Genomic DNA, 16555 nt, shown 5'->3' with positions numbered 1-16555 from the left:
CTGGAAGCGAGGTATGAGAAAGAGAAGTCAAAAGCAATTCTAAAGTTTCAGACCTGAAAAAGAAGGCTAAGGCTGTCATTTACCAAAATGGGGAAAGCTGCAAAGGTCCGACAGAGTGGAAAAGAAAATCAAGAGTTGGGACTTCCCTGGTGACACAATGGTTAAGAATCCGCCTGCCAATGCAGAGGACACTGGTTCGAGCCCTGGTCCGGGAAGATCCCACATGCCGCGGAGCAGCTAAGCCCATGCACCACAACTACCGAGTCTGCACTCTACAGCCCGCGAGCCACAAGTACTGAGCCCACGTGCTGCAACTGCTGAAGCCCTCATGCCTAGAGCCCGTGCTCCGCAACAAGAGAAGCCACCGCAATGAGAAGCCCATGCACCACAATGAAAGAGTAGCTCCCGCTCACCACAACTAGAGAAAGCCCGCGTGCAGCAACAAAGACCCAACACAGCCATAAATAAATAAATAAATAAATAAATAAATAAATATTTTTTTTAAAAAGAAAGAAAGAAAATCAGAGTTTAGCTCAGTGCTTGTTAACCACGAAATGTCTATCAGACGTCCAGGTGGAGCTGTCCAGTGGGCAGCTGGCTGCCTACGTCTGGAGTTCAGGGGTGAGGGCCTGGCTGGTGGTCAGTGTAGGCATGACATTTACAGCCTGAGTCCAGCGGAGATCTCCCAGAGGCGCCCACAGATGAAGAAGCGCTCGAGAGGCATCCTAATGTTCAGAGGGCTGGAAAACTGAGGGCACCCAGCAAAGGAAACTGAAAAAGGAGGAAGAGTATGGTGACCTGGAAGCCACAGTAAGAAAGCCTCCCAAGGAGCAGAGAAGTGGACAAGGGCTGAGGGAAATAACCATTGGACCTAGCACCTGGAGGTCACCTGAAAACCAATCTCAGAGAAATGTGCTCAGTGGTACAGAAGCGTCTCAGGATGGCTGTACTCTACTTTTCCTTCACAACATTTATCACAGCTACAATTATCTGTAGAGTTATTTGTTCAAATCTTTCTTTCCCCGACCCCTGGTAAGTTCCAGTGAAGGCAGGGGCCGAATAAGTCTTTGCCCTTCATTATAATAACCAGGATTGATCCACGCAGTGTCTCAAATTTGTGGAACACGTGAAAGGACCATGGAATCCAAGAAGGAAGGTTCCTCTTCATTCACAAAACAAAGGACTGTACTTCTGAGACAGCATTGCCACCCGCGCCCATCTGGCCAGAGCCCTGGTCCATACAAACTCAACGACAGGAGACCCGAAGGCAGCTATCTTCAAAAACATTCTCCCCAGCTTTATTCTCAAGAGCTTCGCCAGTCCACCAGCAATTGCCAAAAGTGTACACGGCATACTTGGGCCCTTTATTTAACCTGCTGTGGGCAAAGATGGCTATTTTCCTCCTAATAGCCAGCATTCCCTTCTCACATGGCAGTGGTTCTTAAATTTTGGTGTGCATTAGAACAAATGCCTGGAGCATTGTTAAGACACAACGTGTTGTGCCCCAGCCCCAGGGTTTGTTTCAGTGTGTCTGGGGTGACAGGCCCGAGAACTTGTGTTTCTAACAAATGCCCAGGTGATGATGATGTTAGCTTGGGGACCACAATTTGAGAACCACTGGTTTAGTGTGATTCTCATAGTTATTCTTGGTCATTTTTGCTTCCCCTAGGAAAAATCATAATGCAAGCTGACAGAAAATTACTTGCATTTCAAAATTTTTATGAAATTTGAAAAGTTAACTTAAAGTATCAATAACATTGCATCATTTTAAAAATGGCAACCAAAAAAGAAGGTCCAAACCAAGAGAATGTGGCCCAGTTAGAGTGAAGTCAGCTGTGCCCCAGAGCACCCTGGGCAAACCACATACAGCACCCAGTCCACTTCATGGACCAATTTATTAACAAAAAGTCATCACAGCCACACCCGAGTACTAACTCTGGGCCACACACTGTACTAAACATTGGGCAAAAATACTTCATATAAATTATCTGTTAATTTATAAATTAACAGGCCCATTCTGCAGATGAGGAAACAGAGAAGTCACTGGCCCAAGGTCATACGGACAAGAAGAGGGGATGCCGGAAATCAAACCCGAGCCTTCAAGTCCAAAGATCTTGGCTGGTGTTCGTACCTGAACCCTCGGCTCACCACGGGCTCCTTGAGACATGTCCACCCATCTGCTTTTGTGTTTCCAGTGCCCAGTACAAGACCTGGCCCCCAAATGGCGCAAGGTTTGCTGAGCAAGCAAACTAAGGGATCTATGGAGGGCACAGGCTCACCCTCTCACACTGTGGTCCATTTCTCATTCACAGGAAACGAACAATGATACCAGCAGACACTTTCTAGCACTTGGGACATTCAAAACTGCTTGGAGCACATGATGTCTACTCACTCATTTAATCCTCACCACCTCGGAGGCAGGTACTATTATTCTCCTAACGTTAAAGAGCAGGAAAATGAGGCTCAGAAGGGTTAAGGAACTTGCCCAAAGTCACACAGCCAAAGTGTAGCTGGGATCCAAACACGGTAAGTCTGACTCCAGAGTCCGTGCTTTTAAATCACCACGTGATGCTACCTTTCTCAAGTATAAAAAACTTCCAACGAGAAAGGGAAAAGGAATTAGAGTTTACTAAATATCTCAATTATGCTTCAGCTCTAACTAGAGGTATTGTCACCATTTGGGATCACACGTCTGGACACTCGGACCATAGTGATGGGCTCTCTGAAGTGGGGAGGGGAGGCTGTGTGAGCCAACACCCGTGACAGCAGCCAGCTCGAGCCTGGTGCCCAGGAGCTTCCTCTCAGGGGCAGGTCCCTGGCTCTGGATCCCTCTCAGGCCTTGCCAGCTCAGGGGAGGAGGGGACAGGGTGACAAATGAGAGGGCCAGAGACACAAAGCACGAGCAAACAGGACAGAGGCAGGATTGTATGACGCATGCAGGTACGATTACATCCTTTATTATTGATGGTTAGAGCCAGATGGTCCTCTTCTTTGCAATACTGTGTTACTACATAATTAGCTGACCTAGTCACTTCAGTTCACAAAAATCCTTTAAGTCCAAGAACATAATCCATGTTCACCTTAAAAAAAACCGGGTACGACACAGATAACAAAGAAATTCAAACATGATGCAAGTGACATTAAGAGCCATGGGAAAATCTATTTAGCATAATGGTTACTTTTTTGAGAACCGTAGATTTCTTTAAGAATTTTATAACAGCTTAGCTACTGAGTTTCCTAAGAAATGTATAGCTTAGCTCTGCATACAAACACATCATATTTTAATTGTATGCTATTTTAACAAGCCTACACAATAAGTGATTCAAATTCAAAATGTAACAGTCTATAAGAATGAATTCCAACACTGATTTACTTTGTGAGTTTCCTAGGTCCAGACAACTGCTATAAGGAACACTACACAACATTCAAAACATCTTTAATTTGACGAGACATAAAAAATGAAGTATGTGCAAAGCCAGCTTGTTGTCCAAGCCAGAGCCCCAGCCCGTGCTCACACACTGCACCCCTGGACCTCACATGTTTATACTCAGAGGGGCCGCAATGCTCTGCAGCCCCACTGCCACCACTGCGCCGAGCCAGACCCCACTGTCTCCCACCTAGACTAGTCCAAGAGCCACACTCTCGCCAGGGGGACCTCCTCACTCCCTACAAAAGTAAAACCCGGGCCTCCCTGGTGGCGCAAGTGGTTGAGAGTCCGCCTGCCGATGCAGGGGATACGGGTTCGTGCCCCGGTCTGGGAGGATCCCATATGCCGCGGAGCGGCTGGGCCCGTGAGCCATGGCCGCTGAGCCTGCGCGTCCGGAGCCTGTGCTCCATAACGGGAGAGGCCACAACAGTGAGAGGCCCGCATACCGCAAAAAAAAAAAAAAAAAAAAAAAAAAAAAAAAAAAAAAAAAAAGTAAAACCCTTCAGGGGCTCCCCAGAGCCTCCAGGTTAGAGACAGGTTCCGCATGCGTCACATCCGACCCCACAGGTCCCATGGACAGCCCCTCTCACTGCTCCCTGGGTTCACGCTGCATGAGCCGCGCAGCGCCTGCCCCTCCCTTCCTGCAGAGGCACAGCAGCTGCGAGGGCCCTGGCGCCCAAATACCTGGGGCTGAACTCCAGCTCTGCCGCTTACTAGTCGCACAAGTCACTCAGCCTGGTCTCAGGGCTTCTTTGGTAAAATGAAGACAGTAACAGTGCATTCTTCATAAGGTTGTTGAGTTTTAAATGAACTAGAAACCCACGTGCTGGCTCATTTATCGCCAGGACACAGTAAGCACTCAGTCCACGACCCCCATTACTATTAATTCTCTGTCACACCATTAAACTCAGACTTCTGTGCCGCCTCGCCCGTCAGGCCCGGCCTCCCTGCCCACACGCCTATGCTGCTCCCTGCGACACCTGCACTGGAATCACCCCCTCACCAGAGGGCTGCTCTGGAGCTTGGGTGCAGTGCCATCTCTCTTAACTCCAATGCTCACACTTAGAAGTGTTTGTTGAACAACTGTCCGTGAATACAAAACTGAGGTTGGGGGGTAAGGCTGCTGCGGGGCAGTGTCACAGCACCGGGCAAGCACCGCACTGTTAGGATGGCTGGGACTCAGGGCCAAGCAGAAGATGCAGGTGTTAACGATCAGGGCTGCCGAGGCCGCTGACATCCCCGGCCTAGCTGAGTCTGTGCTTGAGCCCCCCTTCCTGTAAAGATGAGCGCATGCCTCCAGCAGCTAGCATCACCCCCTCCACGGGGAGCGAAGTAGCCCAGTGGTGATGAGATTCCACAGGCCTGGCCTGACCCTGAACCCCATCCCCTCCCCGCAAGATATGTGGGCAGCGTCGGCCCGCGAGGGGAGGAGGTCATACTGCAGCCTGGGTAACAGTGGCCCTAGGTTTCCTGGTCTAAGGAAGCACTGGAAGGATTAAGTCCTTCCCGAGAAACCCCTGGGATCAGAGAGAGAGAATTCTTTTTTTTTTTTTTTTTTTTGCGGTACACGGGCCTCTCACTGTTGTGGCCTCTCCCGTTGTGGAGCACAGGCTCCGGACGCGCAGGCTCAGCGGCCATGGCTCACGGGCCCAGCTGCTCCACGGCATGTGGGATCCTTCTGGACTGGGGCACGAACCCATGTCCCCTGCATTGGCAGGCGGACTCTCAACCTGCGCCACCAGGGAAGCCCAGGGAGAATTCTTTAACATCAAACACAATTAATAAAAATTTGATAGTAAACACATTTGCAACTCTTACTGAAAAAAAAAAACTGATTAAATTTCATCAAGTTATAAATATCTAAAGCCCAGCTCTCTCAACTGAGCTTTCCTATGTGTGCATACAAGCTATAAGAAATGAAAAAGGCTAAAGTCATCCACATTCTGAAGACAGACTTAAGTTTTAGGTATTTAGCATGCAAGTTAAAACAAAGCTTTCCAATTTCAAAGCCTCAATAATGGTCATTTCTGCATGGTTCATAAATGTATGCTGCACACATATTTCTGTGTTTTGTACCTTGTATACCTTTTGTATTTTCTTTGACTCTTTCTGGGCATTCTCTCGGAGTGGTACTTTTCCAAATAACTTCCATCCCAAGTCATTTTGTTTGTCAAGTCTTGCATTTTGTTTTCTAGCAAGCAAATTCCTATAGGAAGAAAATAAAAGGGTTAGGGAATTGTTGGGTATTTACAGAAACGCTAGGACAGCCAAATCGCTCTCTAATGAAAACAAGTAGACTTTCCTTTGAGAGAACAATGTGATGAATCACAAACTTTAATTCTGCAGACTTGATTTTCATGTAGACAAAGAATTATGAAGCAGGTGAAAAGACCTTGAACCACAGTAAGTTTTTTGTTATTCAACAATAACATGTGCAAGTTCTATCATTTAGAGTAAGGAAATGTATTATAGCGTAACAAAGCATATCCAAAAAAAGTGAGCTTTGAAGTCAGACCAAACTGAATTGAAACCCTGGCTCACTCACTCACTAGCTGTGTGACTCTGACTGATATATTAACCTCTCTGAGGCTCAGTTTCCTTATGTCTAAAAGGGTCACTATATGAATTAAAATTACAGGTACATGATCAGTGCTCAAAGGATAACAGTTGTTTTAGTACTTGAACCTCTAGCTTGGTTTAAATTATCTATAAGGTAAATCTATATTATCTATTTATAAAGAGTCTCCATGTATCATAAAAAGAAAGCCACTCATGAGATAATCACAAGGTCTTCTCTCCCAACAACATGTAAACAAACCCAGATAACATAAATAAGTCCCAAATGGTACTACAAAATAAACTGTGCTTTGGAATGCATTGTATTGGTGCATTCATTAAAAACAAATGGTTTCTAGGGCTCACTGGAAAGTATAAGATGAGCGTGAAGCATCTTGCGTGCTAGAAAGAAGGTGCTCAAAGAAATATGGGGACAAGTTTCATGAAAACAGTACCCAGCTTGAAAAGGGTTCTCACTAGCTAAATCCGGAACAATGTATCATCAAAATAAATAATGGGATTATAACCCATCAAATGAAAAAGAAATCCATGAGCCCAAGTGGATATGGATACAAATACACAAATAGAGGAGGAAGGAAAACTCTCAGAATGCCCCCGAATAAGTAGAGAAAGATTGATGGGGTTAGGAATTAATCAATGGATGCTGAAACTAGTAGGTGAAAGTTGGATGAAGAGAAGGAATTTTACATAGTTTGAAAGTATCTCCCACAAATTACTTGTAATTACAAAGGCAAAAATAGTTAACTTTACAGTCGAGAAACCTCATTAGCCAAGTGATCAAAGCTGGCATCCCCAATGTCAGAATGGACAGCACATGCCACCTGCTCTGATGCTGAGAACAACACACCATGTCGATGGCAGTTACCAAAAATGCATCACCTGAATATAACCATGAGGAAATGCAGACACACCCAAACTGAGGGACAGCCTATGAAATAATGAATCTGACTCTAAAAATGTCAGTGTCACATGTGGACAAAACAATAGTGCCTGTCATTTTGGTAAACAAAGAATGTTGCAGCCATCCAGCCATCAGCCACTGGTAGCCACCTCAACGGTGCGCCCTGAGGGGATTCTGGATGGAGAAAAACTGGGATACTGCACCTAGATAGTGAAGATGCATACCAAAGGAATAATTTCAATCAGCCCAGACTCTTACATCTTCCCATACAATCGTTAACTTGAGATGTCTGTTTTTTGTGATTAGCAGTAATCTTTTGATGTTCAACTGCATGGTTTTTTTGTTTTTTGCTTTTTTCAGCAAAAACTCCTATATATCCTGGCTCCTTGCTTATCTCTTTGGAACAGTCCCTCAGAGCTATCTGAGAGGCTGCCTTCCTGGGCTATAGTCCTCAGAAAGGCCACCAAATAAAACATAATTCTCAACTTTTAGGTTGTGCATTTTTTTTTTCAGTCGACAAAGAAAGGCTGAAGAATTGTTCCAGATTAAAAGGAGGCTAGGGCCTCCCTGGTGGTGCAGTGGTTGAGAGTCCGCCTGCCGATGCAGGGGATACGGGTTCCTGCCCCGGTCCGGGAAGATCCCACAGGCCGCGGAGCGGCTGGGCCCGTGAGCCATGGCCGCTGAGCCTGCGCATCCGGAGCCTGTGCTCCGCAACGGGAGAGGCCACAACAGTGAGAGGCCCGCATACCGCAAAAAGAAAAAAAAAAAAAAAAAAAAAAGGAGGCTAAAGAGACCTGACAATTAAATGCAGTAGGTGGATCCTGTACCACATCCTGGACCATGGGCCCAAAACGGTATGAAGAAGACTATTGGGACAACGGACGCAATTTGAACATAGAGTATAGAGGAGAACAGCATTGGGTTAATATTAAATTTCCTGATCTTCATAACTGTACTACAGTTACAGAAGAGAATGCGCTTGTTCTTTGGAAACATACTGACATACTTAGGGGTAAAGAGGCATGATACCTCCAAATGATTCTTCTAATGCTTCCTCAAAATTCTTATACACTTGGGCTTCCCTGGTGGCGCAGTGGTTGAGAGTCCGCCTGCTGATGCAGGGGACACGGGTTCGTGCCCCGGTCCGGGAGGGTCCCACGTGCCACGGAGCGGCTGGGCCCGTGAGCCATGGGTGCTGAGACTGCGCGTCCGGAGGCTGTGCTCCGCAACGGGAGAGGCCACAGCAGTGAGAGGCCTAAGTACCGCAAAAAAAAAAAAAAAAAAAAAATTCTTATACATTTACATAGAATAGATACACTCACAGAATGAATAAAACAATGGAGTAAAATGTAAATGGCTAGTGAATTTGGGTAAAGGACAAGGACATAAGGGAGTTCCTTGTATTTTTCTTGCAAAGTCTCAGTAAATTTGAAATTATATAAAAAAAAGTTATTATACAAAAACTTTCAAACAAGGTTTCTTTGTATTCTTCCTTGTTTTTCTGTTGTGGTTATAATAGAACCTATTTCAGAAATGGTTTCATACCCCAAGGCAATTTCTATTTACATTAGTAAGAAATGAAGTTTGAGGTGTCTCCAGGCCCAACCTGTTTAACATCTAAGATTCAGCCAGCCGTGAAAGACCTACGCAATTAAAACCAAGCTAAAACCTCAGCCACCCAGAACGGTTCTAAGAATTGGGGCATCCAGAGCCTGGATTCACTAACGGCTAACATTTTGCTAAAGAGGAGTTGCCTCTGAGGAAGGGAACTGGGTGCAGGGACAAAAGGTGAGGAAACCAAACGCACCCAGAAAGGGGAGGGGCCAGGAGTGAGAGGTAGGCCTCCCAAAGGACCCTGGCCTTACTCTGGAGGGACATGAGCTGCTGAGCGTCTAGAGGGGTAACAGTAGAGAACCGCTCAGAAGGGACTGGGTACGGGGAAACTCAAAAGAAGCCTGGGCTTTGTGATCTGGGAGGCTGGGTGTAAACGGTCACGCTATTCACTGAGACCAACCAGCAGGAAGTGAACCAAGGGGAACAGAAACCTTGGTTTCTCTGCCCACTGCTAAGGCTACATAAGTTCACACAAATGTAGTACAGATAAAGTTTATCAAAAATCAAAGTTGTGGGACTTCCCTGGTGGTCCAGTGGTTAAGACTCCACACTTCCAGTGCAGGGGGCGCGGGTTCGATCCCTGGTCGGGGAACTAAGATCCCACATGCCGTGTGGTGAGGCCAAAAAAATCAGAGTTGCAGAATTATTTTTAGCATAAGAGCTTAAGCTATACATAATAGGCCATGACTTTTGAAAGGTCTGTAAAAGGTATCTTTGGATGTATTATTTTTTGTGAAGTTGAAGTACCACACGCACCAGGAGCTCTGAGCAGAAAGGAATCCCTCCCTAGCTTCAGCTGTTGTGCCACCTGCAGCCCTGGTGCAGGCACAGGGAGCGGGGAAGCCCAGCCAGAAAACGGTTCCAGCCCCCGGCTCCCCTTCCAGGTCGAGGGTCATGGGGAGCCTGGCACGGAGCTGGCTGCTGGGCCCAGGAGCCAGGTGGCCCCAAGGGCCTGCCTCTGCCCATCACATGACCCAACCCCACTCCAGGGGTCAGGTGCAGTGTGAGAACACGGGCGGCGGGCCGAGCCGTCCCTTCGGACCTGTGTTGCCTTCCTGACTGGGTCTCAGAGGAGCCCTCAGGGACGCCCGCAAGTGGGGAGGCTCCTCCCCAGTCCAGGAGGGCCCAGAGGGAAGACGCATCTGTGGACCCCTCAGGAGGTCCCCACATGAGCTGTGTGACCATAGCGTCAGCCCAAGCCTGGCCCTCAGATGCCTATGAGCGCTCTCGTGCTCCTGGAGAAGGCAGTGGTCACAGCCGCCGTCCCTGACACTTCACCAGGTGGCAGAACACGGGGGCTGTGTGATTGAAGCTTCCTCTAGCAAGTCCTCACTTACTAAACTCAGGTTGCTCTGCAAAGCCTTCCCTGTCTGCCTGCCACCAGCCCAGCCCCCAGGCCTGGGCTCCCACACCAGCTGTTTCTAGAGCACTCACCAAGTTATTCTGTGTCTGTTGGCGGTACTCTGTCTGCTCCCCTCTCCACACACCTTTCCCCTGGGGTGGGGTGGCCCAGGCAGCAGGGCAGAGTCATCTCTGCATCCCCAGCGCTCTATCCAGCATGTGTCTGCTGGCAAATGGAGCAGCCAGCATAGGTGTCTGCAGGGGACGCAAGTAGGCAGGGTGGGAGCCGCCCCAAGGCCAGCGGGGGCCACCTCCAAGGGTGGGGCACATGCATGGGCACCCTCAAGGCAGGGCTCAAGGCAAGAGAGACGTATCTGGACAAATCAAAGCCCAGGACTGAGAATTATGCAGAGGTAGCCTCTGAGCAGGGGTAGGAGTCCCCCTGGAAAGGAGGGGCAGTGGAAGGCGGGGGGCTGGGAGAGGTCAGGGCAGGGGGTGGCAGAGGAGAGCACCACAAGCTGGCTCCTGGGGGGGAAGGCAGCCAGCGGGGGGTGACGGCTCCAGGGGAGCACCTGAGCACCGTGCCAAGGAGGCGATGAGAACCAGGCATCCCATTAAAGTCCCTTCGGTGCGAGGGCTAAAATCCTTCGCCATAAGGAATGCAAGCACTTCCTCTATTGGCCGCGCTAGGGACCTCAGCTGATGGTCTCGATTCGGTCTCTGACTGAAGGGCAAAAACAACACGGAAGTGGAGGAGACTCTTACCTGCACCTGAAGGGAATCGGACCACCAAGGGCTAACAAAGAACCCGTGCCATTCCCGGATACGTCCCCCGCCTCCAATCCACAGGGCACAGTGACAATCTTACCAAGACTGTCCGCATGGAGGTTCCCTGAGAGCCACCCAGGACTCCAGATGATGAATCCTGCCCCGCCTACCCGCACACATGCAGACACAAGCACACCAACCTGGCACCCCTCACCCCACCTACCTACACACCACACACACACACACACACACACACACACACAGACACGAGCGCGCGCGTGTGCGGGAGAGGGCATGGCTTAACTCCTCACTAGCCCCCTTCTTCCAAGAGGCCACTCAAATCCACTCAAATCTACCCTCCTCACAGCTGGCAGCGGAAGCACCTGAAGACTCTTCCGAAGACAGAGGACAAGCACGTCTCCCAAGAGGCTGACCATGGCGTCTAAGCCTCCACCAGCCCTGCCCCAGAAGCACCCCCTACAGGCAGGGGGCCAGAGTGGAGATGTCTCTCAACAACCCATCAGGCCTCATTCATTCAACGAATACTCTCTGAGGGCCTCAACTATACTGAACAACAGAAAAGGCAGCCTTATGTGCTTAGAAACCTTCGGCCTCTCCTCAGGCTAATGGCAAACCGCTCGGCCCGAAGGCTATGGTCTGGCCGCCCCCTCGGGCCCGGGCCTTTAAGGGCCTGTGGTCCCGCGTGTGCTCGCCCCACCCTTTCCCCACCTGTCCTCGGGCACGGCTCCGTGACCCAACAAACCCTGGGCGCCTGCAGAACTCCAACGCCATCTCTTCACACAGCGGCCAGGGCCGTCTCTTGAAAGCACGGATGGACCACGCAGCCCCGGCCCCAAATCCCTTCAGTGGCTTCCAGCTGCTCGTGGCACCGTCACACATGCTGTTCCCTCTGCCCTCAAAGTGCTCTTGAAAGAGGAGCCAGGAGTGCCTGCCTCACGGGGGGTCGTGAGGATTAAATGAGGCACTGGACCCCGCAGGCCGCACGCAGGTACTTGCACACACACTTGGCCACCGAAATTCCGCTTGGGGACTGAGCGCTGGCAAGCATGGAGTGACTGTCCCCAGGCTCAACGCCCTTCAGCCGAGCCAGCCCTCCGCACCTGAAGGCAAGGCTTCAAGAACTGCGGGCTGAAGGAAGGTGACCTAGGAGGCTCCGGCTCCACCTCACGAAACACACTTTGGTGCTGTCAACGGTTAAGCCACATCCAACTGCAAGGGAAGAGCCTCATCCTGAAAGCCTGAGGGAGGCAAGAAAAAGGAGCCAGGGTCTCCCCCGGCATCTATCCCAGGGCTTTCTGCAAAATATTTACTCCTGTCTCAATACGCACCAACTCAGAGGACAAGATATGGGACACCGATGACAAAGTAGTGTTCAACGTAACAGTGCGTCAGGTCCTGCCAGCTCCCCCGTGAGGCTGGACGTACACAGGAACCGTGGATGCCATGCTGCAAGAAACTAGCGCCATCAGATTTAGGAGCAAGCTTGCTTATTGACATTTAACTGGGACGAGATGGACCTGTAGGATCCCAGTCCTCAACAGGAAGAGTCAGGTATGAGCCTGCTCAGATCCTGACCACACCCTCCCTTTTCTCAACCTCCTCTGCACTCTAAGTCACCAGGATCCTTACTGCTGCAGGCTTGTCCCCTGTGCCCCACTGACAGGAGGTACAGAGAAGGCTGACATCCGAAGAGGCAAAAGGCGGCGGAGTGTGAGTGGGGAAAACAACACCTGGAGACTTGAACACCCCTCACCTTCTGACGAAAGGTTTGGCCCTGCACTGACCAACACCAGAGCCACTAGCCACATGTGGCCACTGAGCACTTGAAGTGGGCACAGGTTGAAATGATGTATTGGCTTAAAAAAGATTTTCTTTCAAGTGTCACAAAAAGACTGAAACAACCCAAGAGTTCATGATCTATTCATAGGCAGGCTTAAAGGATCAGGGGAGCCTTGAAGCTTATACAATTTGGGGAATCCTCTTTAAAGAAAAAAAACTAACTAGGTACACAAAATTGTACCTAATTAGGTACAAGTGAGGGGTCCTGAAGGTTAAGTATCATTAATGTTGTCATAAACCCAATTCTAGGTCTTTGGCCTCTGAAACCTGGGACAAGTGACGCAGTGGCTGCCGGTGCTCACAGGTAATGAAACTCCAACTTATGTCCAACGTTCCATGTCTCTGTTTTTAGACAAGCAATCGTAGAGCCAAAAAACCAATACCCTTTCTTCATAGGTGTTGTGAGGCTGAGGTTGTTACCTTCACCTCCACCTCGCACGAACTTAACTTTCCCAAGTTACTGAAGCCAAAAGAAGGCGATTCCAGGAGCAATTTAAAATGCCCCCTGACAGGGCTTCCCTGGTGGCGCAGTGGTTGAGAGTCCGCCTGCCGATGCAGGGGACGCAGGTTCGTGCCCCGGTCCGGGAAGATCCCACATGTCGTGGAGCGGCTGGTCCTGTGAGCCATGGCCGCTGAGCGTGCACGTCCGGAGCCTGTGCTCAGCAACGGGAGAGGCCACAACAGTGAGAGGCCCGCGTACCGCCAAAAAAAAAAAAAAAAAAAAATGCTCACTGACAAGATTATGAGGTGTTAGACCTGGGTCCCTGTGGTCGAGAACATCAAGGCGTTGTGAGTGCACTGATAGCAGTGCGGGCCCTCCAGCGGGCACTCAAGTACATTCCTAGATACTATTGACCTGTGATTTTGTCGTCACCAGAATGTAAAGTCCACGAGGGTGAATGCTGTCTCTTCTATTTACTGTGGTGCCTCTAGTGTCTGGAACAGTTCCTGGCATATAGGAAAAGACTCAAACTTACTGAATGTATGCTTTTTTCAGGGAATTTTCATAAAGATTACATGAGAATTATCCCCGCCCATTTAAAATAGGAGAAGCTAGGATTCGGAGAGGTTGAGGAGTCCTGCCCAGAAAGACACAGCTAAACGGCGCAGAGCGAGGCTGCTCCCTGACAGGTGTGGAGTCAGGGCTGTCCCAGAAGACGGAGGACAGCTGGGATGGAAGGACGCAATCCTCCCTGACCTGGTGGAGCAGGTTCCACAAGCCAGCGGCGCTCCTCAGGGGTTTCTCAAAACTTCTCAGAGTCTTAAGAAATAAACCTCGAAAGTCCTCCTCCTTCAAGACAATGTACGCCTGAACTCCCGTTTGTAATTCAGTAATTACTTGGGGCTTCTTGCCCTCGCCCTCCTGTCTCATTAACAAACTGTCAGCAAATCCTGCTTCCAAAGCAATCAGAAACAAGCAGAAACACGTAGCATTCAGCTGCCCCGAGAACTCCCTGGTCCAGATGGGTATCTTCTCCACCACTTCCTGCATCACAGATCACCTGTCAGGCACTGGTCCTGCACCAGGCACTTCCAGTGTATCTTATGTGTGAAACAACCCCACAAGAAAGGTATTAGAGTTACTACCACACAGACAGGACACAGGCTTGGTGAGGTTAAGCAATTTGCTGCTCAAGGGACATATCAATCGTGACGCTCATCTGAGGTAGAGAAGGGAAAAATCTCCACTGATTGCACTAAAGCTCCACCTCACAGGTATTCTTTCCAGATGTCCACCCCTCAAAAACTGACATGCTCCACTGCCACATATACTTACGCTGCTCCTCTGACTCCGCTCTGAAAACGCAAGGGGAAGAGGCTAGCCCACTTCAACTGCCACAGAAACACCAAAGATAAAACAGCATTCTGCAAAGCAAACCTCCTGTGTGATAAAATGCTCCCTCCCCTGTGGGAAATAGGAAGTGAGTAAGAAAGACACGGAGGCGTTATTACTGAGATCAAAATCACTGTGCCAAAAATTCCTAGTTCCACACACAACTAAAAGTACCCAGAGTCTCTCCTCTTTCAGAAAATGTTACCCAAGTAGCATCTGACGCTAACATTTAATCCCCTAAAAACAGTGATAACACGCAAGGGAGGGGGGCATGGGCAGTGAGCACGGATGTAAACACAGGCCCGAGAACTCAGGCACACACACAGCAGACCCTTGCTGGATCAGACCCATTTTAAACTGAGGAATATCCAAGGAAACAACTCTGCCCCATGGTGGGGTGGGCGGGCTAAATCATGTTAAATCCTCCATAATGTGGTAGAAACCTTTCTCCAGTTAAGTCTCCAATTACAAAAGCAAGAAAGGCAAGACGGCAACCACAAACCTGTCCATTAACAGGAGCGCCGGGGAGCAGGCCATCACTTCTACGGTAAGCACACGGGTCTGCAAGGCCAGCCACAGAGGCGCTGACCCTCCCCTGGAAACATTCCTGCCCAGCTGGAGCCACAGTCCCAGGAAACACCATGGGCGCCCTTCCGAGACCTGCTCCACACCGTCTGGAAGGCTGAGGCATGCAGGGCGGAGCGGACCAGCTGGAAAGGCAGGCAGTGCGGGTAGGCAGGGCTCTGACTCCTAACTAATCACAGGGAGGGAGGGTGCGGGCAGTCTGGGAAGCAAAGCTGAGTGACCGGGTTCCTGGGCCCCAGCAAAGCTCTGCTCTCGCATCTCAGCACCCTGCCGAGACCCAGAGCCACACCACGCCAGGATAGGCAAACGACCACCAAACCCACGGGCACTGCTGACCGAGAAGCAAGGCAAAATGTATCTGGAACCACTTTGAGCTACTCCTTTGGGCCAGACCCTGCACTTTGTGAAGAAGCAACCAGGTATTTAGGTGAGTCAAAAACACGGTCACATAAATCTCTGTCCAAATACCTGCATTATAACCATCACTAGGGGATTCTCCCTCCATGACTTCAAGTAGGGTTCAAAAATTTTAAAGGACAAGATCTAACTAACAACTTCAAGGTCTATGGAACTGATCTATTCTAAATCCACAAGAAGATACTACAGGTTGGCTGGCCCTTGGGGCAAGCATCGTTCAGTCATGTGTCAACAATTAGCCCATGGTAATACAATCCTCCAGGCGCCTGGCCAGGGTCCTCTTTCTAATAATTGGCTCCACCGTCCCTTTAAAAAAAAAAAAAATCTGTCGGCATGTCTGCAACGTTTGAAACTACACAAAAAAAGTCTGACTGGAGACAGTCATTAGATGGACATCTCTGGCAAGAGGAGGTGGTGAGGACCAAAGAGGGAAATTTTACTTTTACATTACAAGTATCTGTATTGTTTTTTTAAAAAATCAAACGTTTGCAACTAAAAAGAAAAGACAATCAAATATGGGAGATAAGAGGGCACAAGAGTGGTACTGAGCACCTAGTCTGTGCCAGGCCCTGAGACCAGTGAACAAAACCAACAAAAGTCCTGCCCCAGTGTAGCTGACACTAACGAACATACTCTAACAATGCAGGGGACCCCAGAGTGGGGTGTCTGGACCAGAGGCAGCATTATCTGGGAGCTGGCTAGAAATACAAATTCTTGAGCCCCATCCCGACCTACTGAATCAGAAACTCTGGGGTAGAGCCCAGCAACCTCTGTTTAACGAGCCCTCCAGGTGGCTCTGATGCTGCTCAAGTTTGAGAAGCACTGTCCTGGACTATGTTTATACGCTTAAAATTCCTGCTATCCTACTTAAAACTTCTGGTCAAATTCCTCACTGCCCAAGGAGTCAAACTGACCTTATTTGGTCTGGCACATCAGCAGCTCAGGGTGAGCGCAGAGTAATCATTCACAAAGTGACCACAACAACAGATTGTCAGCCACCCCCAACACACAGCCCCCTTTCTTCGGGTTCATCTTTGGTCTTCTCAGGATGCTTTGTTTTCTCCTACACTACAGAAGAACCTACAGCTTCATGTGCCTACATCCTTCCAAATTTTTCCTCAACCTGTGGTATTCATGTTTTATAATTATACCTCAGCAAAAAATTTCCAAAAATATCCATAATTTTAAAACTCAGAGAAAACTCAGGTCCAGATGGTCTCACTGGTGAATT

At 49.2% G+C, this 16555-nt stretch overlaps 1 protein-coding gene across 5 annotated transcripts in view; it reads right to left on the bottom strand.

Moving 5' to 3' along the window:
• Positions 1–16555, bottom strand: part of TBC1D14 (TBC1 domain family member 14) — a 104474-nt gene that overhangs the window by 52446 nt on the left and 35473 nt on the right. For 3 of the 5 annotated variants that reach the window (XM_060106300.1, XM_060106319.1, XM_060106310.1), the window contains exon 3: positions 5504–5633. In XM_060106300.1, the coding sequence (XP_059962283.1) occupies positions 5504–5633 (130 nt within the window). Of the gene's footprint in view, positions 1–5503; positions 5634–14824; positions 14960–16555 lie in introns of those variants that run through there. The other 2 variants (XM_060106338.1, XM_060106329.1) reach the window with 2 other exon arrangements.

This window comes from Mesoplodon densirostris, chromosome 1 (assembly GCF_025265405.1).
Source record: "Mesoplodon densirostris isolate mMesDen1 chromosome 1, mMesDen1 primary haplotype, whole genome shotgun sequence".
Lineage (NCBI taxonomy): Eukaryota > Metazoa > Chordata > Mammalia > Artiodactyla > Ziphiidae > Mesoplodon > Mesoplodon densirostris.
This window is presented reverse-complemented; position numbering and strand designations above follow the sequence as displayed.